The following is a 25,078-nucleotide window of genomic DNA, read 5'->3' on the forward strand; positions in this document are numbered from 1 at the left end:
ACATCATTGCAGTGTTAATGTAAGCCTTACTTGTGATAGATAAAAAACTTTTTAAAACTTTGCAGGGTATAGAGGGGGATGGGCCAAATGCGGGCAATTGGGACTAGCTTAGGGGTTTTAAAAAATAAGGGCCTGTTTCCATGCTGTAAACCTCTATGACTCTATGGCACTGTCCTCAGTTGGACGATTGCTCTGGCAGTGGCTGGGCTTTGCAAAATGCCACTTCAGTATCCAGTGCTGCCTACTAGAGTGGGGTTTGCTCCTTTCAGCCCTGGGCCCACAGGTTCTTAACCTCTACCAAAAGCCTCTAGGCTCTCCTGCACTCTCCACTGGGGTGACTGTCAAACTTCTGCAATTAGTCTCAGTGCTTCAGAGCAGTGGAAGAGGAAAATCAGCAGTCTTTGCTCCTCTCCACCTCTTGTGTTCTGATCACTAACCAGTGACGACCCCCCCCCCCCCCCCCCCCCCCCCGGCCCTCCTTTCCCCCCAGCCCAGTGGAAAGTGTGTGGATGAACATATGAAGAATAGTCACATGTAACAAGTTGCTGCAAGATAACTGGTATGGAACTGTACCCCAACAATGTGTGAAAGTATCTGGTGGTAAGGCGATGGAGACTGCAGCAGCACCAGGGAGTTAATTTGGTCCCAAATTTACTGATATGTCATTTGAATTTGTTGGGCAAAGCGATTATTCTAAAACAGTTGAGTGGTTCCTGTAAGTGCTAGGCTAACCTAAACTCTCTTTTTTTTAATAGGGTAATGAGAAAAGTTCAGAACCTGGGCTAAAACGTAAGTGACTGTAACCAGTGATCAATACTCAAATAATCACCCAGCAAAAAGACTTCCATGGTTGATGCTACTATTTGGAATAAGATTTTCTTGTTTGACCTCTTCAGTTTTAAATAAAATAATTTTTTAAATTCATTTTGGGAATGGGGGAAATTCTTTTTAATTTGTTTTCTTTTCCCTCACACTAACATTTGATTTATTCATAGAATCATACAGCGCAGAAGAGGCTCTTTGGCCCATCGAGTCTGCACCGACACATTAGAAACACCTGAACTCCTACCTAATCCCATCTGCCAGCACTTGGCCCACAGCCCTGAGTGTTATGATGTGCCAAGTGCTCATCCAGATACTTTTTAAAGGATGTGAGGCAACCCGCCTCTACCACTCTCCCAGGCAGTGCATTCCAGACTGTCACCACCCTCTGGGTAAAAAGGTTCTTCCTCACATCCCCCTCTCCCTAAACCTCCTGCCCCTCACCTTGAATCTATGTCCCTTCAGGGTGGCACGGTAGCACAGTGGTTAGCACTGCTGCTTCACAGCTCCAGGGACCTGGGTTCGATTCCTGGCTTGGGTCACTGTCGGTGTGGAGTTTGCATGTTCTCCTCGTGTCTGCGTGGGTTTCCTCCGGGTGCTCCGGTTTCCTCCCACAGTCCAAAGATGTGCAGGCTAGGTTGATTGGCCATGCTAAAATTGCCCTTAGTGTCCTGAGATGTGTAGGTTAGAGGGATTAGTGGGTAAAATATGTAGGGATATGGGTGGGATTGTGGTCGGTGCAGACTCGATGGGCCTCTTTCTGTGCTGTAGGGTTTCTATGATTTTGTGACTGACCCTTCAACTAAGGGGAACAGTTGCTCCTTATCCATTCTGTCCATGTCTCTCATAATCTTCTACACCTCCATCAGGTCGCCCCTTGGTTGTCTCTGCTCCAACGAAACAAGCCAAGCCTACACAACCTCTCTTCATAAATGTTCCGTCCCAGGCAGCAGCATCCTCTGCAGCCCCTCCAATCACATCCTTCCAATAATGTGGCGACCATAACTGCACACAGTACTCTAGCTGTGGCCTCACCAAAGTTCTATACAACTCCAACATGATTTCCCTGCTTTTGTAATCAATGCCTCAATTGAAAAAGTGATTGTGCTGGCTGCTTTTCCCTCTGTCTACAGCGGGAAGTGTGGACAGACTCAATGGATGGGAGGTTTGCATTAAACACCGGACAAATACTTATTGCCTGAAGTTTACACAAATCGTTATAGGCATTGGAAAGCTGCACCTACTCTCCGTTTACATAGATTTCCCACTTTCACCAAATTCCCAACCTCTGCATTTTCATTTCCATTGCATTCCCTTTAAAACCACCGTGTCAGTCGGTCCTGTTTATTTTTATAAAACTCTTTGAGCCTTTCCTAAGTTACAAGTGTTCACTCAACTTCCTGCTCAGAATAATTGGTACCTATTCAGGCAAAAGCTTATGACTGATTGACAAGAAGCTGCCACTGAGGGCAGATTCCAGTAACTAGCTTGCAGTGTTTTTTTAAAAAATGTTTTTTAAATTTTAAATTGAACTCAAAAGGTGAAGCTAATTTTCAATTTAAGAAATGCTGACTGTTACAAGCGAGGACTATATCTTTTGGTTTATAGGATTTTCATGGTTTAGAATGGTATCTAAATGTAGGTTAAATGAAATATGTCGTGTGGCCTATGCTGGAGTCTATCTGACCAAACAGCTAAGCCAACTATGTTTACTGTCAAAGTGTGAATCAGATTGTGTTATTGAAAGTGAGCTGCCAAAGGATGATAACTGGGGACAATGGTAGCTATTTCAAAGTTCACAATGAGGAGACCAGACTCCAAGTCTCCTGAAACCCAGAAAATAACCTAGATATCAAATTGCAGATTGTTGAGCTTGAACCTGTCCCTTTTGTTTCTAAGATGAAAAGCAGCGGTAATTAGGATAGCTGATTAACATTTCTACTTGGACACTGGGCTAATATGTTTCCCATTGCCATGAAGATTAGGATAGGGCTTTATTCTAAACCCAGGCACATCGCAGAAAGAAGGGTAGTGGCAGTTTTGGTCTTGGGTAACCCCCCAAAAATGAGTTGGAGAGTGATTTTGGCCAGATCTGCATCTTTAAACAAAGAAAATGCTGTTGCTATCTTCACCATGTAGAATGCAGGTAGGAGCTTGGTGGGTTTGTCCAGTTGAAGTGAGAGGGAGAATATTCAGGAAAGCTCTCACTGTACAAGATGGTATTGGAAAAGGAAAACAAACAAAAGTGAAAAAACCCTTAGAAACTGCAAAGCATTTGGATTGGTTCCAGGAGAAGTGAATGTTTCCTTGAAAGACTGAGTAACGTAACACAATTGGGGTTTTTCTTTTGCCAGTAAAAGTAGAAAGAGGCAAATTCTGTTTGGTTGTCTAAAGTGTACTTTGCCTATGGAAAGGATATAGTATTTAAATAATATTTTGTCTTTGATACAGTAAAAGCTTGACATGTCATTCTTTCAGCTAATAACTAGAAGTTTGAATTTCTCTTCAATAATCTCTCCGGAGAATGTAACAACATCTAACACTTGCCAAATAATTCCCACGTTCCAAAGACAGACAAGTAACAATTGGGGCATCAGATGAAGTGCTGTGCCTAATAACATTCAGTGATTTATATTAATGTGTTCTTACTTGCACCAACAGGACTAAATGTAAAGAAAAGGTGTTCAGACCTCCACTCTACAGGGCTTGAAGAAAGCGCATTTCTGCCATCTCTAAACTGGGATCTGTCAGCCATGAAACGTAAGATTTTCTCCTTCTGTACAGAGCAGGATTCTTCCCCGTTTACCTCCTTTTCCCTGGATAAATATTTTGAGTGATAGAAACATATCTTCATATTAAAGATGAGTAAAATTGGCTTTGAACTGTTGAAAATTGTCCAAGACACCAACTTTTCTTTCATGTCAAAGTTAATTAGTCTAATAGGAAAGCGAGAGTGCTTCAGGTGTCTTTACTCACTGATACCTAGCATTTACTGGATAAAGGTTTATGTACGCATCAGCATCCCTTCCTCAATGTACATGCAGAAATCTATAAATGTTATATTGATTGGTGTCCTGTAATGGGTCAGCTGGCTAAGATCGTGGACGGCTGTTGAGCAATGCAGGTGAACCAGGGTGGGCGGCATAGTGGTTAGCACTGCTGCCTCAAAGCACCAGAGACCTGGGTTTGATTCCGGCCTTTGGTGTCTGTCTGTGTGGAGTTTGCACGTTCTCCCCGTGTCTGTGTGGATTTAATAAGAACATAAGAACTAGGAGTAGGCCATCTGGCCCCTTGGGCCTGCTCCGCCATTCAATAAGATCATGGCTGATCTTTTCGTGGACTCAGCTCCACTTACCTGCCCGCTCACCATAACCCTTGATTCCTTTACTGTTCAAAAATGTATCTATCTTTGCCTTAAAAACATTCAATGAGGTAGCCTCAACTGGGCAGGGAATTCCACAGACTCACAACCCTTTGGGTGAAGAAGTTTCCCCCTTCAACTCAGTCCTAAATCTGCTTCCCCTTATTTTGAGGTCATTTCCTCCAGATGTTTCAGTTTCCATCCACAGTCCAAAGTTGCGCAGGTTAGATGGACTGGCCACTGTGACATGTACATTAAGTGGATTAGCCATGTAAATGTGCGTGGTTACTGGGATGGGGGCGTGGTGGGCTTAGTTAAGATGCTCTTTCGGAGAGTCAGTGCAGAGGCCAAATGGCCTCCTTCTGCACTGTAGGGATTCTATGTGTAGCCAGTATTGGTACCAACATGAAAGGATGATGGGCTGTTGCAGTGTAGCTTTTATTGACATTTAAATAAAAATGCCTTTTGACAATTGCTTCTGTGTTGCTGCTGGCACAGAAAAAGTTTCCAAATTATCGCCTGTTTCTGATTTCAGCGGAATTTTCTGCAATTGAAGTGCCAGAATATACCAACTCTGTTCTAGAACCTGTTCTGGTAAGAAACTATACGTTTTATTTAATGGAAACCATGTTGTTATTGGGCTTATTTAGACCATTGATATCAATATGTTGGTGGGGCAAAAAAAACCACCCCATCAATACGTACTTCAAATTAGATTTTTGGGTGATTCTCCTAATTCACAAGACATAGAAGCAGGAGTCGGCCACCAGGCCCTTCAGGCATTCATGGCTGACCAATGCCAGCCTCCTTTTCTGTGCCATTTCCCCCATAACCCTGTGTTCCTCGATCTACAAAATATTTATCCATCTCCACTTTAAATACTTCTAATGATTCAGTCTCCACTCCCTTTGGGGCAGAGAAATCCAGAGATTCCCCACCCTTAGTGGGAAGAGATTTTTGTGCACCTCAGTTTTAAATGTTGTAACTATGTCCCCTTGTTCAAGACTCTCCCATTAGTGAAAACGTCTCGCCATCTACCCTGCCCAGCCCCCTCGGGATCTTTTATATTTGAATAAGGTCACCCCTCACTGTTCAAAACTCCAAGGAATACAGACCCAGACTACTTAGTCTTTCTTGATAAGACAATACTCTCATCCCAGGAATTAGCCTGGGGAATCTCCTTTAGATTGACTCCAGTGTTGCTATTTCCCTTTTTAGGTAAGGGGACCAAAACTGTACACAGTATTCCTCCCAGTTTTACCAATCTTTGGAATAAGGATACAACTGACAATTCTTCACCATTTGATTTGATTTATTATTGTCACATGTATTAACATACAGTGAAAAGTATTGTTTCTTGCGCGCTACACAGACAAAACATACCTTTTGTAGAGAAGGAAAGGAGAGGATGCAGAATGTGGTGTTACAGTCATAGCCAGGGTTTAGAGAAAGATCAACTTAATGCGAGGTAGCTCCATTCAAAAGTCTGACAGCAGCAGGGAAGAAGTTGTTCTTGAGTCAGTTGGTACGTCCTCAGACTTTTATATCTTTCCTGAAGGAAGAAGGTGGAAGAGAGAGTGTGTGGGGTCCTTAATTATGCTGGCTGCTTTGCCGAGGCAGCGGGAAGTGTAGACCGAGTCAATGGATGGGAGGCTGGTTTGTGTGATGGATTGGGCTACATTTATTATGTTAAGAGTTGGAAGTTGTTTTCCGCTATAACCCAGGTTTGAAAGCAGAAAGTTAGTGTTTTTCACATTAAATGCATTATTCATAATGCTTTGCTAGATTTCAGTGACTGTGTCTGATGTCTCTTTATATACTGACCTCCCTCATGTGGCTCGTTATTATTGTTATCGCTCTTGTTCAGCACCTTGGGGCATTTTGCTGTTCTAAATGCAACATATAAGTGTAAGCTGTTGCCATAAGATGAATATGGTTTGGACATATAATTTGAAATATAACACCTGAGCACTCATTGTTACAAAGTGAGCTGACACAAGTCCTAAATTGCTTTATTTTTCATGCACATCTTGTTGGATGGGATCATAGAATGGTTGGAGCACAGAAGGAGGCCATTCGGCCAGATGTGTATATTGCTTCTCGTTGTTCTTCCCACCAAAATGAATCACTTCTCTGCACTGAATTTCATCTGCTACTTGTTCCACCGTCCTGTAAATCTCCTCTTGGAGTTTATTGCTAACCTCCTCACAGTTCACAATATTTCCAAGTTTTGGGCCATCTTCAAATTTTGAATCTGTGTCTTTGCACATACAAGTGTAAGTCATTAATATAACACCAAAAAAACCAGCGCTCCTAACACCGATTCCTGCAGAACCCCTCCAGGTAAACCTTCCTCCAATCCGGAAAAGAAGAGTTCACGCTCTTTCCTGTCACACTGCCAGCTTTGTATCCATGCTGCCACAGTCCACTTTATTCCAAAGGCTTTAACTTTGCTGACAGTCACTTTATCAAATGCATTTGAAGTCCATGTACACCACATCAACCGCATCATCCTTTATCAACATTGAAATTAGGTGCAAATGTAATGAGCTTGTGTGCTTTTGGTCTGAAGCTCATCCTAACTTAACAGTAAACAGAAAATGCTGGAAAATTAAATAATAATCCCCTTTTAGTTTGTGTCTTCACTACTCAACATCAGAATTGACGTGAATTATGGGGTTGGTGAAAGGAACATGATTGCCTGACCCACTCAACATTGATTGAAATCCAAACATTAGTATATTTTAATTAATTAGATTTAATAAATTGATATTAATTTGAAAGAAGCATGGGCTCTAACATTAAGACCATAGTGGTCCTATCTTTTTTAGTACTGCATTACATTAAATATAAATGCTGTTATGGTCTATCTTGTAACTTGTGGCCTGTTGAGTGCTCTTTCAAGTATTTTGCCCCACTTTATTCCTCTTTCCCCATGAGGGGAGTCGTTGATCTACCCACCATTTCAATAAAAAGAAAAAAAAAATCATCTACAAAGCATTTTTCTTAACCACCAACAGCAATGTGATGTTGATTGAGGGATAAATTAAGACCAGGACATCAGGGACGACACCTCTGTTCTTCTTCGAATAGGAGCATTGGATTTTCTCTGTCCAGTTGAGAAGGCAGACAAGTCCTCGGTTTAAGGTCACATCTGAAAGGCAACATCTCCAATTGTGCAGCTTTCCTTTAATATTCCACTGGAGTGTCAGCCTAGATTTTTGTACCCAAGTCTCTGGAATGGGACTTGAACCTACAACTTTTAATTGGGGGCTGAAAGTTACCACTGAGTCAAAGTTGATACTCTGAATATGCCCTTGATGCATAAGTTCAGTAAGTCAACATACAGCAGCAAGACGTGCCGAAAACAGTTACAGCTTCCACTTTGTCTTTAGTTGAGCTCAAATTGGGCTGAAGTTTAGTACAATCCAATTAACTTCATAAGAACATAAGAAACAGGAGCAGGAGTAGGCCATCTAACCCCTCGAGCCTGCCCCGCCATTCAATAAGATCATGGCTGATCTGATAGTGGTTTAGTTCCACTTACCCGCCCGCTCCCCATAACCCTTAATTCCCTTATTGATCAGAAATCTATCTACCTGTGACTTAAACATATTTAACGAGGTAGCCTCCACTGCTTCAATGGGCAGAGAATTCCAGAGATTCACTACCCTCTGCGAGAAGAAGTTCCTCCTCAACTCTGTTCTAAACTGACTCCCCCTTATTTTGAGGTTGTGTCCTCTAGTTCTTGTTTCCTTTCTAAGTGGAAAGAATCTCTCTGCCTCTACCCTGTCTAGCCCCTTCATTATCTTATATGTCTCTATGAGACCTCCCCTCAGCCTTCTAAACTCCGAGTATAGGCCCAATCTACTCAACCTCTCCTCATAAGCTAACCCCCTCATCTCCGGTATCAATCTGGTGAACCTTCTCTGTACTCCCTCCAAGGCCAATATATCCTTCCGCAAATAAGGGGACCAAAATTGCACATACTACTCTAGTTGCGGCCTCACCAGTACCTTGTACAATTGCAGCAAGACCTCCCTGCTTTTATACTCCATCCCCTTTGCGATAAAGAACAAAGAACAGTACAGCACAGGAAACAGGCCCTTCGGCCCTCCAAGCCTGTGCCGCTCCTTGGTCCAACTAGACCAATCGTTTGTATCCCTCCATTCCCAGGCTGCTCATGTGACTATCCAGGTAAGTCTTAAACGATGTCAGCGTGCCTGCCTCCACCACCCTACTTGGCAGCGCATTCCAGGCCCCCACCACCCTCTGTGTAAAAAACGTCCCTCTGATGTCTGAGTTATACTTCGCCCCTCTCAGCTTGAGCCCGTGACCCCTCGTGATCGTCACCTCCGACCTGGGAAAAAGCTTCCCACTGTTCACCCTATCTATACCCTTCATAATCTTGTATACCTCTATTAGATCTCCCCTCATTCTCCGTCTTTCCAAGGAGAACAACCCCAGTCTACCCAATCTCTCCTCATAGCTAAGACCCTCCATACCAGGCAACATCCTGGTAAACCTTCTCTGCACTCTCTCCAATGCCTCCAAGTCCTTCTGGTAGTGCGGTGACCAGAACTGGACGCAGTACTCCAAATGTGGCCTAACCAGCGTTCTATACAGCTGCATCATCAGACTCCAGCTTTTATACTCTATACCCCGTCCTATAAAGGCAAGCATACCATATGCCTTCTTCACCACCTTCTCCACCTGTGTTGCCACCTTCAAGGATTTGTGGACTTGCACACCTAGGTCCCTCTGTGTTTCTATACTCCTGATGACTCTGCCATTTATTGTATAACTCCTCCCTACATTATTTCTTCCAAAATGCATCACTTCGCATTTATCCGGATTAAACTCCATCTGCCACCTCTCCGCCCAATTTTCCAGCCTATCTATATCCTGCTGTATTGCCCGACAATGCTCTTCGCTATCCGCAATTCCAGGCCAACATTCCATTTGCCTTCTTGATCACCTGCTGCACCTGCAAACTGAGTTTTTGCGATTCATGCACAAGGACCCCCAGGTCCCTCTGCACAGTAGCATGTTGTAATTTTTCACCATTTAAATAATAATCCATTTCACTATTATTCCTTCCAAAGTGGATAACCTCTCACTTGTCAGCATCAGCAACCTATTAACGGGATCAAGTGGTTAGGAAAGTGACGTAGGGTTTCCTTCTGCCTATTGAAGGATGAAGGAGCAGCGCTCCTGAAAGCTCGTGATTTCAAATAAACCTGTTGGACTTTAACCTGGTGTTGTGAGACTTCCTTACTGTGCCCACCTCAGTCCAACGCTGGCATCTATATAATTATAAAACATCACAAGACTCTTCATCGGGACATTATAAAAACAAAGTATGATGTCAAGCAATATAAGGAGATACTCGCTCAGATAAGGTAGCTTTTAAAGAATCTCTTAAGTAGGAAAGTGAGCGAAAGAGACAGGTGTAGGGAAGATGTTCCAGGACTTCAGGCAATTGAAGGTGTGATCACCATTGTTGTCTATCGAAATGTCTCTAGACATGTCTATAACACCAAATGTCTATAGAAGTTTTAAAAAGGATGAACAGCCTATAGTAGTTACATTTCTTCAATGCTTTAACCCTAGGTGTTTCTTTGGTTTAACTCCTCCAGATGTAATTTACATTTTTAAAAATAAGTTCATTTCTTTTATGTAGTCTCCTACGCTCCCTGAAGAAGATGCAATTGAAGTGCATAATTTTGATGCGTTGCTCTACTCCTACTTGGCTTTAATGGTGAGATGATTGCACCGACATTTGTTTCTGTTATATTTCAATACAAAGTGGTGTAAATGTGCTGGTCTGAGAAAGAGTGTGTTCTAATGTGCATCCTACCCGAAAGGCCAACTTGTCTTTTTCATGCATGCTCTTGACCTTTTCCTTTTCAATCCAACTTGACTTATTTTAGAGCTGCCCTGATCTTTGGGTTCCATTTCATCCTTTACCTCATCTGGTCTTTATAATATCTTTTTTCTTCCTTTCATGTGGCAAAGACTGCAAGCTTCAATTACTCTTTGATCCTTCTTACTTATTCCTATCTCAACTCAAATACCCAACTCAACGCCATGCCAAGCTCTTCTCTATCACCTTCACACCTACTGTTTTAAAAAAAATCCAGGATACTTCCATCTGCACCGGGGATTCTTTCTTGTCTCTTTAGCATTCCTGTTTCGTTTGGACCCCTCTGGGTTCACAGAATCCCTACAGTGCAGAAGAAGGCCATTTGGCCCATTAAGTCTATCACAACTCTCCGACAGAACGTCCCACCTAGGCCCTATCCCTATAACCCCATGTTTTGACCCTGCTAATCCCCCCCCCCCCCCCCCCCCCCCCCCAACTTGCACATTTTGGGGCAATTTAGCACGGCCGATCCACCGAACCTGCACATTTTTGGACTGTGGGAGGAAATTGGAGCACCTGGAGGAAACCCACGCAGACACAGGGAGAATGTGCAAACTCCACGCAGATAGTCACCCAAGGCTGGAATCTAACCTGGGTCCCTGGTGCTGAGGCAATAGTGCTAACTACTGTGCCACCGTGCCACCCATTTTGCATCTCTTGATCTTTCCATCGCAAATGACAGGTGTGGCCAGGCAGTCTCCCTCTGTTCAGCATTTGGGTCAAACCCTGACAAGAGGACATCAAAGTGTTGACAAGCATCAGATCCTTTGCTTCTTTTCATATAATTATTGCTCTCGCTCTCTTTCCCCCCACCCCCCTCCCCCAAACCTCACCTCCATTTTCATAATTTCTTTCTGAACTATTCATCTGTAACATCTTGCAGTTTGGGATAAAGTTGACTTGAAATATATTAACTCCACTTTCCTCAGATGCTGACTAACCTGTTGAGGGCTTCTAAAGTTTTCAGGTTTTTTCTTTCTTTAGTTTACCCACGCTAACGCCCTTTTCTTGCATTCATTTGAGTTGACTTCGTACCTTTGGTCTGGATATTAGCAGGGTGGGTTATGTGGGGAGAGTGTTTTGGTCGGAAAACTATGGAGTTTTACCTCCAATTATCTGTGTCTTTTGTCCTGGGTGGCTTCCTTATTTAGAGTCAACCTAGTTGAGTGGATCAGACAACGTGGCTTCCAGTAGGACTCCAGAGCAGATAGACTCGATCTATACCACCGGCTTCAGGACTGTACCTGTCCCTGTGCTGGGATTGGTTTCTGAAATAGAAAATATTCTTTCCCTCCGAGTTAGCATCTTGAAGCTTTGTTACCTCAAAATTCAAAGTAATCTTGAAGATTGCAATAGTGTTAGCCGAGGTTTGGAGGCAGGGAACCAGTTCCACATTGTTTTTTTTTAAAAACTCCATTTGTAGAGAGAAAATAATTTGGCAAAATACCAAGAAAAGGCAGAGTGCTTGCTTCTGGTTGAAGAGGAAAACGAACACTTGCGGCGAGGAATATTTCAGCAGAAACAGGAACTCATTCTGCGGAAGAAGAACAAGCAACTGGATGGAATGGTAGAGCAGCAGGTGAGTCAACATTAACTGGCCCTGTCGGGGAGAGGAAGATTACATTCCACTTTACTGTTTAAGACCCTATCCTTTGCATATCTGCTCTACACCATTCTGCAAGCTAGAGGATGATATTTTAAAGTTGCCTTCCTGTGTGGGGTTTGCACATTCTCCTCGTGTTTGCATGGGTTTCCTCCCACAGTCCAAAGATGTGCGGGTTAGGTTGATTGGCCATGCTAAAATTGCCCCTTAGTGTCCTGAGATGCGTAGATCAGAGGGATTAGCGGGTAAAATGTGTAGGGATATGGGGGTAGGGCCTGGGTGGGATTGTGGTCGGTGCAGACTTGATGGGCCAAATGGTCTCTTTCTGCACTGTAGGGCTTCTATGATTCACTTGTAAATATTTCCTGCTAAGGCGAAATAACCTCTGCTATTTTTAAATCCTCCTCACTTTTCTCCCCCCCCCCACCCCCCGCCACTCTCTTCATAAAGTTTCAGTCGTGTGGGCTGTCCTTTCAAATGGACATCTGATAGCCCCTAAATAGAGACATGGGCCAACCTTTAACTGTGATTATGTTGAAAGGAATGGATAAACTTTACCTGATGGCAAATTTGTAAAAGCTGTGATACCCTTGTACCTGAAGTGGCATGCTGTTTGTGCTAAAGATTACAAGAAATAATGGAGACTTGTTCCTGCTGAATCAATAATGTTACGAGTGCTCATCTGTTCCCACCTTTGCTATAATATTGGGTCCTGTTGGAGAATGGAGCGAGTGTGTTCTCCCTTTTTAATGTTTTTTAAAGTAAAAGTTTATTTATTGTTCACAAGGAAGGTTACATTAACACTGCAATGAAGTTCCTGTGAAATTCCTCTAGTCGCCACACTCCAGCACCTGTTCGGGTACACGGAGGGAGAATTTAGCATGGCCAATCTACCTAACCAGCACATCTTTGGACTGTGGAGGGAAACCGGAGCACCCGGAGGAAACCCACGCTGACATGGGGAGAACGTGCAAACTCCACACAGAGTGACCCAAGTCAGGAATTGAACCCAGGTTCCTGGTGCTGAGAGACAGCAATGCTAACCACCGTGCCACCTTGCCGTCCTGTTGGCGGGTGCAAGTCCATGTTGGCATTTCAAGACTTGGATTCTGTAAATCTGTCTAATGCCCATTGTGTCACAATGAACCAGCGGTGAAAGTGGGTCGGGTGATCGTGGTAGTTAAAAACCAGAAGAACGTGGTTTGGGAATGAGGGTTGAATGAATAGTTCTCAATACTCCCTCTAATGTCTTAATATTCCGTTGTAAAGTTGAGGCGGGGGTGTTGGGGATTGGGAGGAGGAAGCCCCCCCCCCCCAAGGTGGAAGCATGTTGAAAAAGCAATTGGCTGCAAGCAGCCCTAGGCTGTTTTATGAACACCTTTCTTATGGGATAAAGGTGGCAGCAAAGCAAATAGTACGTTAAGCTTTAAGCATTAACAATGGAACAGAGTTGAGAAGGAAGAGGACAAGATTATAAAACAAGGGTGTAATATTCATTTTATCGTGAACCTGATTTGATATCCTGGCTCTTGACATGGGCTGCATTTGGCAAAAGTTATTAAAATGGAAATGGGCAAGACATATATGGCTTCTGAAATTTAGATTTTATTTTTCAAACAGCCATAGGTATTTAAATGACTTTTGGTAACTTAATTTTCTTTGCTGCCAATAAAGTAATATGTTCAATCCATGCCCATGGCCAGTAAAATAAAGCTTAAATCGCTGACTTGCAAGTGTAAATATGCTTACTACTATGATACTTCTTTAGTCGACATTTAGTTGTTTTGTTTTATTCATGTAGATATTGGAATGTAACCTTCAGGTTGCTTTGCTACTGGGCAAATCCATAAAGCACGATGCGCAAGTTAAGAATAAAAAGAGTTTTGCCTATTTATTGAATACTTGTGTTAATGCAAGTTTGAATTAACCTGTTATGGCATAAGCTTCCGTGTAGCTGGAGTAGTTTTTTTTTTGCCTTGTGGGGCAGCCTTGCAAAGTTTGGCTTGAGACCTGTCTGTTTTACAAGAGTTGAAACATCTATCCTGTCCCTTACGTAAATGTGTTGACTGAGATTCGGAGTGGGGCGGGTGCTAACTCTCAGCAATACCATCCATAATGGAATGATTTGGTGTTGCCGACGTTGGACTGGGGTAGGCACAACACCAGGTTAAAGTCCGACAGGTTTATTTGGTAGCACGAGCTTTCGGAGGGCTACCCCTTCACCAGGTAATGAAGGGGCAGTGCTCCAAAAGCTCGTGTCACCAAATAAACCTGTTGGACTTTAACCTGTTGTTGTAAGACTATTTATAATGGAATGAAGCGTTGCTCTGAGCCCCTGACAGCAGGCTGTACGTTGAACAGTTGAGATAAAAGCAAAATGCTGCAGATGCTGGAATCTGAAACAAAAACAGAAAATGCTGGAAAACCTCAGCAGGTCTGACAGCATCTGTGGGGAGAGAAAAGAGCTGACGTTTCGAGTCTGGGTGACCCTTCGACAGAGCTGAGAGCAAAGGATCAGCGGAGATTTATTCTGAGGGTGTTGGGTGGGGGGGGGGGGTGGGTGTGGAATGGGAAAAGGGAATGTAAATGAGGATACAGAAGGCTGAGAAGGTGCTAAGAATTGTCAAGGAGTGTGAGATTTAGCACCAGCCTTCTAAGTGCAGCTGGTTAGGTGCATTGACACGAACAGGCACCAGACTGTGGCGACTAGGGAAATTTCATTGCAGTGTTAATGTAAACCTTACTTGTGACTAATAAATAAACTTTACTTACTTTACAAGTGGTGCAGCAGCAAAACCTCCTGATGTAGCTGGCATATTTCTGCAGCAATTTTCATTTTGATTCAAATAGCTTAGGAGAGAGAGTGTTTAAACCAATTGACAGATGTTAGGAAGTGATATATCTGCTGAGGTTAGGAAAGAACAGTCATTGGACAGACATCCTCCTCAGCATTGTTTTACTCAGTGACACTTCCCCGTGGTATGCAGATATAGGTGCCTGTTGAGGGTAAGATCAGGCTTGTTTTGAGGTGATTACATTATGAGCAAAAGGGAACGACACTGCTGCTTGGATAAAAGCAGGGAGTATAGGTGGAATCATTCCTCAATAAGGAAGTAACCTGTCCTTGACCAATACATTTTATTACATAAAACAGATGAATGGAAATGGGGTGAAGGTGGAGGGGAGAGTTCATGCTCTGAAGTTGTTGAACTCGATGTTCAGTCTGGAAGGCTGTAAAGTGCCCAATCGGAAGATGAGGTACTGTTCCTCCAGTTTGCGCTGGGGTTCACTAGAACATTGCAAAAGGCCGAGGACGGACATGTGGACAGGAGAACAGGGTGGTGTGTTGAAGTGGCAAGCAACAGGAAGGTCAGGGTCCTGCTTGCGGGCGGACCGAAGGTGTTCAGCAAAGCGATCACCCAGTTTGGTCTCTCCGATGTAGAGAAGATCACATTGGGAGCAGCGAATGCAATAGACCAGATTGAAGGAGGTGCATGTGAGGTGTTGCTTCACCTGAAAGGAGTTGTTAGGTCCTGGGATGGTGAGCAGGGAAGAGATAAAGGGGCAGGTGTTGCGCCTTCTACGATTGCATGGGAAGGTGCCGTGGATAGGGGGTGAGGTGATGGAGGAGTGGACCAGGGTGTCCTGGAGAGAACGGTACCTGTGGAATGCTGACAGGGGTGAGGGGGAAGATGTGTTGAGTAGTGGCGTCATGCTGGAGTTGGCGGAAATGGCAGAGGATGATCCCTTGAATGTGGAGAAGTGTCAGAGGTGGACCATGTGAAAGTGATAGAGGGGTGGAAAGTGGAAGCAAAATTGATAAATTCTCCAGGTCCAGCCGCAAGCATGAAATGGCACCGAAATAGTCATCAGTGTACCGATAAAGGAGTTGTGGGAGGGGGCCTGAGTAGGACTGGAACAGGGAATGCTCCACAAGCAGGCATAACTGGGATCCATGTGGGTGCCTATAGCCACACCTCTTATTTGGAGGAAGTGAGACCGGTTAAAGGAGAAATTGTTGAGTGAGAACCAGTTCAGCCAGATGGAGGAAAATGGTGGTGGATAGGGATTGTTCAGACCTCTGTTCGAGGTAGAACAAAGAACAGTACAGCACAGGAACAGGCCCTTCGGCCCTCCAAGCCTGCGCCGCTCATGTGCCCACTAGACCATTCTTTTGTATCCCTCTATTCCCAGTCTGTTCATGGGGTTATCTCGATAAGTCTTAAACGATCCCAGCGTGTCCGCCTCAATCACCTTGCTTGGCAGTGCATTCCAGGCCCCCACCACCCCCTGTGTAAAAGATGTCCCTCTGACATCTGTGTTGAACTTTGCCCCCCTCACCTTGAACCCGTGACCCCTTGTGTTCGTCACCTCCGACCTGGGAAAAAGCTTCCCACTGTTCACCCTATCTATGCCCTTCATAATTTTATACACCTCTATTAGGTCGCCCCTCATCCTCCCGTCTTTCTAGGGAGAACAACCCCAGTTTACCCAATCTCTCCTGATAGCTAAGACCCTCCATACCAGGCAACACCCTGGTAAACCTTTTCTGTACTCTCTCCAAAGCCTCCACGTCCTTCTGGTAGTGTGGCGACCAGAACTGGACGCAGTATTCCAAATGTGACCTAACCATCGTCCTATACAGCCGCAACATCATATGCCAACTTTTATATTCTATGCCTCGTCCAATAAAGGCAAGCATGCCATATGCCTTCTTCACCACCCTCTCCACCTGTGCTGCCAGCTTTAAGGATCTGTGGACTTGTACACCCAGTTCCCTCTGTGTGTCTATACTCCTGATGGTTCTGCCATTTATTGTATAGGTCCCCCTTACATTAGATCTACCGAAATGCATCACTTCGCATTTATTTGGATTAAATTCCATCTGCCATTTCTCCGCCCAATGTTCCAGCCTATCTATATCCTGCTGTATTCTCTGACAACGTTCATCACTATCCGCAACTCCAGCAATCTTTGTGTCAACTGCAAACTTACTGATCACACCAGTTACATCTTCCTCCAAATCATTTATATAAGCGAAGAACTTTGAGGCCATTCTGGTGGGGAATGGAGGTGTAGAGGGATTGGACATCCATGGGGAGGCGGAGGTGGTTTGGACCAGGGAACTGAAGTTGTTGATATGGCGCAGGACATTGGAGGAATGGTGGATGTAGGTGGGAAGGGACTGGACAAAAGGAGACAGAGTGGGAGTCAAGATAGGAGGAAATGAATTGAGTGAGGCAGGAACAGGCTGACACGATGGGCCTACCGGGGCAGTCCTGTTTGTGGATTTTGGCAAGGAGGTAGAAGCGGGCTGTTCCGGGGTTAGGAGACCTGAGGTTGGAGGCTGTGGAGAGATACTTTATAGCGCCTTCTGTACCTTCATTCCCACCTTCCCTTTGTCTCATTCCAACACCCCCCCCCCCCCAACCCTCATAGTATAAATCTCCACTGATTCTCCACTTGCTCTCAGCTCTGACAAAGGGCCATCTAGACTTGAAACGTTGGCTCTATTCTCTCTCCACAGATGCTGAGATTTTCCAGCATTTTCTGTTCTTGTATATTGGACAAGCCTGTAATAAAATTAATGGGGAGGGAATGTTTGTTTGGGAAAAGGAATGTAAATAGTGGAACCAGCTACTCTCTTTTTTGTTGTTTTAAATTTTTTGAGCTTGCATAATCTGTGTGCATTCATAAGTTTCACAGTTCTTGTATTGTAGCAGAATTTGAGCTCAATGTAATTGTAGCTTTTGCACTTAGCTTTGTAATTACGGATTCAATTCATTCTCATTGCAGTTGGAACATTTAAGACCAGTGGTGGCATCTAACCAGCAGTTCAAAATTCAGTACAGATCCTTCGGTCAGGCTCTAGATACAACGAGACACAGCCTTCAAACGAAGAACATTTACAGATCAGAAGACCTGAGGAAGAATTTGGGTAGGTTTAAGTCCTTGGACAAGTTGACCTTTTGATGTAAGGGATGCAATAATTTTGGATTCAGCTCTACTGAAGGTCAAGTTATCAAGGCAAAGTGCAACTGTGTAAAGCAAGCTACAAAAATATCCCAGGTCTGTTCCCTGGTTTGTGCTGAGTTAGGTGACTTCAGCTGGAGAGGCACATGGAGGTTCTACAACTGGTTTTGGCACGCATGCATTCCTTCTTCCCCCCACCCTGCCAACTCCCTTTCTCGGGATCACTGCTGGAAAATGGATGCACATGAATGTCAGCGATGTATTCCATGGTCAAATAGTTTACCAAGACCTGTCAGTATGCCCAATAGCAACATATCCACTTGCCTGAGTTACATGTTTGTTCCTGTTGGAGAACGTTTGGGGGGCAGTGGAAAACAAGCCCCATGCAAAAGGGGGTATATATCATATCTTTGATACTCAGAAGAAAAGATCGATTTTGTGGCATGCAGCATTCCCGCTGCAGAATTGGAGTCTGGAGCCACTTATTTTATGGTGCATGACGGTATCATAGAATCCCTACAGTGCAGGAGAGACCATTTGGCCTATTGCCTCTGCACCGAATCTCTGACACAGTAACTTACCCACGTCTTTTCCCAACCCTATCCCTGTGGCTAATCCATCTTTCCCGTGGCTAATCCATCTAATTTACATAGCTTGGGACTCTAAAGGGCAATTTAACATGGCCAATCCACCTAACCTGTACATCTTTGAGCAAAAAAGACTCAACTAAAACCGTAGCATTTATTTTGCACAGGGATTGCCTCAACTGTCTCTTTTTTTTGCTATTCATTCATGGGATAGGTAAAGTAAACTCCACTATCAGCTGCATATAGTGAGACTTCCGAGACACGAGCTGAATCCAAATCAACTACAGGACCTTCATGTTAAATGCTGCAATTAGGTATTTTACACTTGTATTAATAATAACCTCATGTTGTTGTGATACTGGCTGGGCCAGCATTTAATGCCCATCCCTAATTGCCTTTGAACCGACTGGCTTCATAGGCCATTAGATCATAGTCAACCACATTGCTATGAATCTGGAGTCCCATGTAGGCCAGACCGGGTAAGAACAGCAGGTTTCCTTCTCTAAAAGACATTAGTGATGGATGGATTTTTGTAACAATCAACAATGGTTTCATGGTCAACATTGCACCATCTGCTGTGGTGGGATTCGGGCCCAGGTCCCCAGTGTCTCTGGATCACTGCACCATGTGGTGGCACAGCGATTAGCACTGCTGCCTCAGCTCCAGGGACCCGGATTCAATTCTAGCCTTGGGTGACTGCTTGTGTGGAGTTTGCACATTCTCCCCGTGTCTGCGTGGGTTTCCTCCTGGTGCTCTGGTTTCCTCCCACAGTCCGAAAGATGTGCTGGTTAGGTGCGTTGGCCGTGCTAGATTCTCCCTCGGTGTAACTGAGGCAGGCATCGGAGTGTGGCGACTGAGGGATTTTCACAGTAACTTATTGCAGTGTTAATGTAAGCCTTACTTGTGACACTAATAAACTTTATTGCAATCACCTCTGTCCTGTTGCATCCCCCCCTTCAGTACTAATGATGCTGATTCACATTGGAGTACAGTTATAAATGTCATCCTCTTCACTTCTGATGTTTGTTAGTGAGTGTTGAGAATTGTTGCAAAAACCCCCTGTAATTCAGTACATTGGCCTTCTCTCTGAATCTCGGGATGTTCACTTTTCTCGTATGATTGGTTGGGTTGCGATCAGGACAGGAATCTACTTTGGTTTCAGTCAAAGGATTGAGCACAGACAAACCTGTCTACTTCCACACTGGGTATTTCACTTGATCAGCTGAGCAAGTGAGAGGTCTTTGTAATACCGTAATGTTGTTTTCCTGCTGTACTGCAAGATAGAATGCTCAGCTGATAAGCTGCAGAAAGGAATTTATTTTTATTTGGTGAGTGGGAGGGGGAGAGGAGAACTGCTCTGACTTTCATTAAATTTGCCTCCAGTGGGCTGAGTCATGGAATGGACTTGGCTCAGGCAGCCTGGTTTCCCCTCGAGCTTTTTGCATGCATTGATTTAATTTGACACTAGTCAAAAATCACATAAATTTTACCTTGATGCAAAGCAACATTTTGTATTAATGCTGGATCTTCTTGCCATCTTAAACTGTGTGCGTTTATTTTATTTTTTTTCGTGGTTGGAGGGCAATACATCATGAGAAGTTTTATTACGTTTTAACTTATTTGATGGGGTACTTTTTGTCAATGCCAAGCAGTAGATAGATGGTCAGTTATCAGCCCCTGCCAGTGGAGCTGCAAGGACATACACAAAGGTGGTGTGAGCTGACTTTCTACAGCTTCCTCTTCGCTAAAGGTTGATTACTGGTAGTGTGGGAGGCCTACATTTGTCACCATTCTCATTTCAGATGCATACTTGTTCTGGGGTGTACCAGACTATTTGATTGTACAATGCAGCTTCTTATTACCTCAGTCATGTGTCTCTGCCTCAATCTTGGTAAAGTACTTCTAGCGCACTAAAATAATAATGCACCAATTCCCACATTGCTGAATAAGATTGCTAATTAAGTTCTTCATCGGGGGCAATTCTGTACTGTGGCCCTGTTCTCTGTTTGAGCTGGAAACTCCTTTCGTGTTGGCTTTTTTTCCACACACAGGCCATTTTTTATCTTGTTTTCGTCCACATCTTAACTCGAGGACCAGAAATGGAGAAAAAAAAAATGAATCTGACCTAATGCACCACGCAGTACCCCGAAGCTTTTTGATGAGGGTGTAGATCTGACATTCTAACATGCTTGAGGCTGTTTGTGAATTGACCATTTTGGTTTGCTAGATAAGTTACAGAAATATTGGGCTACACATTCTACCTGTTTATGTAAATTAAATTCAGAAAAGTGACTTAATGATAAGAATGCAGTTTAAAATCTAATTTTTCCAAGGACAAGGAGAGGGGAGGAACATCACTACGTAACCAGGTGTTTTCCCACAAGGAAGAAGAATCAAGGGTTCCTCTTCTGAAGCTCACATCTTTATCAGTAGTTTTGTCTTTTGAGACACTTACGGTGACATTCTCTTTACAGAGGAGTTGAAAATTCATCTGAAGACAACATATCAACTGCTGGATGGACTTGGACTCAGATCAGACAGAAGTAATTCAAAAGCTGGAATCGAGCTTGGAGAGGCTGCTGCAAAGACCGATACAGAAATAAAGAGGTATTGGTGTACAATCCACTTTCAAACAATCAGGTTGGAGTCATGTATTTATTCATGGCATTGTCTGCTCTTCCTACTGGTTCAAATTTACTCTTTCTCTGACTTTGCTAATCATAGGATTTTGTTAAGTTTTATTTTAGTGACTTTCATCCCAGTTTTATTTAAAGGTGTATGCACGCGCGCATGTGTATATAAGGTAATGTGAATGTGTGGACTTGTAAGATGTAGTGTGGGCGTGACATTTTCGAATGTTGAATCACTAATCTAGCTGAAAGAAATGAGCATGTCACTCGCTGCTCGCCTCAGAAGCACAGGAAAGATATCGGACTTTATTTAGAAACTAGCTATCTTGGGGAGGGAATAATTTACAAATGATGTATTTTACAGCCACATGTTTAAAGGCATGGGTGGTACAGATGTTAGTTTATCCAGAATTTGTAAAAATATTAGTTGGTGACTTGCAGTGAATGCATAAATGTCTGGATTTTTACCAGTGTTTGGCGATCACATCACAAATCCATTATTTTTGAAAGTTGAAATGTTAATATGGATTTTCCTAGTTTTTTTTCTTGAATATTAGTGTTAACCACCAGGTCTCTTTTGGTTAAGCAACATTTTAGCTCAGTTACTAGGATTCTCACTGTGAATCAGAAAATTATGGATCCAAGCTATGCTACATTCACTTAAGTGTATCATCTGAGCTAACACTTGTGTTATACTGAAGGAATGCTCCATGAATGGAGGTGCCGTCTTTCGAAGGAGCCAGTCTATGATCTGGGGGGATGTTAATGATCCCACGGCTTGGAGAATGCACTACTTCCAATATTGCTCAAACCAACAGTACCAAAAGCAAATCGCTTGTATGTTTGTTCACTTTCCGTCTGTGAAACCTAGCTTTTTAATGCTGGCAAGGCCAGCATTAGTCCAACAGCCATTTGGCACTTGCTTTTCATCAGGGTGGATGTGGTTTTAGATTTATATTTTTACCTGATTTAATTGCAAAACTAAAATTTATAAAGTTTACTTTAGTTTTATTAGTGCTACAGGCTTACATTAACACTGCAACAAAGTTACTGTGAAAGTCCCCTAGTCGTCACACTCTGGCACCTGTTCGGGTACACCTGAGAGATTTAGCATGACCAGTGCACCTAACCAGCATGCCTTTCGGATTGTGGGAGGAATCCGGAGCATCTGGAGGAAATCCATGCGAACACAGAGAATGGGCAGACTCCACACAGACCGTGATCTGTCTCATGGCGCCCGAGACCCAGGTTCGATTCCCAGCTTGGCTGGCTGTCTCCGTGGAGTTAGCACATTCTCCCCGTGTCTGGGTGGGTTTCCTCCGGGTGCTCCGGTTTCCTCCCACAGTCCGACAGATGTGCTGCTTGGGTGCATTGGCCACGCTAAGTTCTCCCTCGGTGTACCCGAACAGATGCCGGAGTGTGGCGACTAGGGGATTTTCACAGTAACTTCATTGCAGTGTTAACGTAAGCCTACTTGGAACACTAATAAAATAAACCTTTAATAAACTTTTACTGAGTCAGTAGACAAAATTCAAATTCCGAACCAATACTGGGAATGTATTAAATGCTGTTATCAACATTGAAATGGAATTAATGGGGTGGGGGGGGGGCGCGGGGTGTTGGCAGAAACCTTGGAATCATTTAAAGAATGGTTAAAAACTGTAAGAAATCGTAGGTTATTTTGTGTGAATGAGCTGGAACAGCCTTTCTCCTCTGTGTTTTCTCCCTCCTTGTCTATCCAATAGTAATTTTATGGTTCTTAATTACTGGTGCTGAGTCTTAATGACAGTCATGTTTTTAAAAAATCAAAGATGATTGCTGTGACCGAGTGTCTTTGTTTCCTGCGCTCATTATCACCTTTGCTTGCACGTTTGTGAATTGCGTCAGCTATATCATCCTTAGCAAGGATGTCCACACAATGTAAAGCAATTATGTTAAATTAGACTTGATACGTAAATACCAATTCTGAAAGGAACATTTCCCTGCTGCAGCCTCTTAACAACATAATAAACCTGCGCTTTATTAAATTTTCCCATCTCTCTATACCTTAATGAAAATATTGGAACTTGCGAGCAACTTATTTGTTTTTCTGAAAATCTGATCATCTAGATTTTCATTATCTCACTGGTGATTTCATAGTTAGTGAGCAGGTACTGTCGTGATAAATACATGAAATTGAATTTTTAATACTTTATTAGCATATCTCAGCTGTGAAGCTGGGGTCTGATTGCACAGTTTGACGAGATATTGGAGTGACACTTGCCCATCTTATTGATTCCATTTAAAAAAAAAACTAATATTTGAATTTTTAATTTTAGCTACAAACCTAATATGCTGGAAGCGGTACAAGATGAGCTATAGAGTATGATGTATGCTCCATTTATGGCACTGACCCCAATTTACTTAAAGCTTTACGAATGATGAGTTTAGTCCGAAAAAGCTTCAGGTAGTGTATCCTATTCTGAGAACCTGGGTCTCATTGGCACAGTGGCTGGTGGGACAAATGGAACAATAATGATCACGAAGTACTGACTTTTTATACCGGTAAAGAACAACCTGCGCCCTCCTCCCCTGAGTTTGTTAAATTCTGACTGTATACTGGCTTTTAAAGTGGGGAGTGGGGGGGAAGGAGAGAGAAACCCAGAGGATTATGCATGTATATTTAAATAATGTGGAGAACCAATTCATGGAGGACTATTTTAATGGGTAGTATAGAACAGGCTGTTAAGCCCTCTCAATTCTTCACTAACATGAAATGTATAAAAGTGGTTTCATCCACCCATGGAACGGTTAGCGCTGGGGTGGCTGTATGTGTGGTCTCGTGCCTAGTGTTGAAACCTGAATTTGTGTTAGCTTTGATCAGTTATACCATGTGTATTTTCTATTCCCACAAAATTCACTAACTGGCCTTTAAGGAGTTTTCTGCATTGATCGATTATGATTTTGCTTATACACTGAAATCTGCCAAAGACTCTTTGTTTTATGTAGAGAGACTTGGTATCCAGAATAGCTGGTTGACATTGATGCCAACAATCTACTAATGAACCTGAACTGCCTGTACTTCTTCCCAAAGATGGTTGTTAAAGACGAGATTAGCTGCTAAGCTAAATGCAAAATGAATTGGATTGTGACACCTGAAGCTGTGATTTTTTTTTATTGTCACGGTATGGCAAGGTACTGATAATGAGATCAGCTCCTATGATTTCATGAAAGGGATAACAAAGTGGTGTATAAGTGATGCATCCATACTGAGAATTGCAACTGAGGTATAAATTAACCATTTCCTTGGTCTCCGAGAGGGCATCAGTATTGGTGATGTATGTTGGCTGTCTCTGACCAGCTTACTATCTTACTGTTCCTGGAAAATAATGCATGCTGTGGACAGGATTGGGCACTGCCTGTTGGGTTCACAAATGTCAATTCCTGTAGGAGCTGTATTACCTTAAGTTAAATATTGGGTAGACAGATGGCACTCTTTGCCCCCCTGTCCTACATCTGTATCTTTGCCAGCGATTCTATCCACTGCCCAGCCACTGTCTTGGCTTAAAACTGATCAGGAGCTTAAATCTCTTCATTATAAAGACCACTTACTTCCACCTCCCATAAGTCTGGCTGCTGCTGAAGCCCTGAGGTATTCCTTTGTTCACCTTCAGACTTGAATATTCCGATGCTCACCTGACCAGGCTCCAACCCCATAAGGATGTGATTTTTCCTATCCTATCCTGTCCTGGTCCCAAATATGCCAACTTCAGGATTCTTATCCTAGTTTTTTTTAATGTCTTTATGGCCTTGCCCTCTTCTTATCTCTGAAACCTGGTCCAACCCTAAAACCCTTCGAGAACTTTGTGTTCTTCTAACCCTGGATCCTTATGCTTTCCCCTCTCTCTCCTTTCTCACCATTGGAGGGAGTGTTGTCAGACAACTTGGCTCCAAGCTCTGGAATTCCCTCCCTAAACTGTACAGCTCTACATTTCATACTTTAAAAAGACATTAAAGACAAAGAATCTTCTGACCAAGCTACTCCTAGAGCTTAGTAACTCCTCTTTGGCTTGGTATCAACTTTTGTCTGATTAGTGTTCTGTGAAATGTCATGGGGCATTTTACTGCATAAAAGGTGCTGTAGCGGAAATGGCTTGAGGAGGCCACTCTGCCCCTTGGACCTACTTGGCCATTTTT

At 43.3% G+C, this 25,078-nt stretch overlaps 1 protein-coding gene across 3 annotated transcripts in view; it reads left to right on the forward strand.

Annotated features, from left to right (window-relative positions):
* Nucleotides 1-25,078, forward strand: part of haus8 (HAUS augmin like complex subunit 8) — a 50,662-nt gene that overhangs the window by 19,657 nt on the left and 5,927 nt on the right. For 2 of the 3 annotated variants that reach the window (XM_078198807.1, XM_078198808.1), the window contains 7 exons: nt 756-789; nt 3,484-3,582; nt 4,719-4,777; nt 9,867-9,944; nt 11,533-11,688; nt 17,509-17,650; nt 20,747-20,879. In XM_078198807.1, coding sequence (XP_078054933.1) covers nt 756-789; nt 3,484-3,582; nt 4,719-4,777; nt 9,867-9,944; nt 11,533-11,688; nt 17,509-17,650; nt 20,747-20,879 — 701 coding nt within the window. The remainder of the gene's footprint in view (nt 1-755; nt 790-3,483; nt 3,583-4,718; nt 4,778-9,866; nt 9,945-11,532; nt 11,689-17,508; nt 17,651-20,746; nt 20,880-25,078) is intronic. The other variant, XM_078198810.1, reaches the window with a different exon arrangement.

The sequence above is a fragment of the Mustelus asterias genome, chromosome 26, assembly GCF_964213995.1.
Source record: "Mustelus asterias chromosome 26, sMusAst1.hap1.1, whole genome shotgun sequence".
Lineage (NCBI taxonomy): Eukaryota > Metazoa > Chordata > Chondrichthyes > Carcharhiniformes > Triakidae > Mustelus > Mustelus asterias.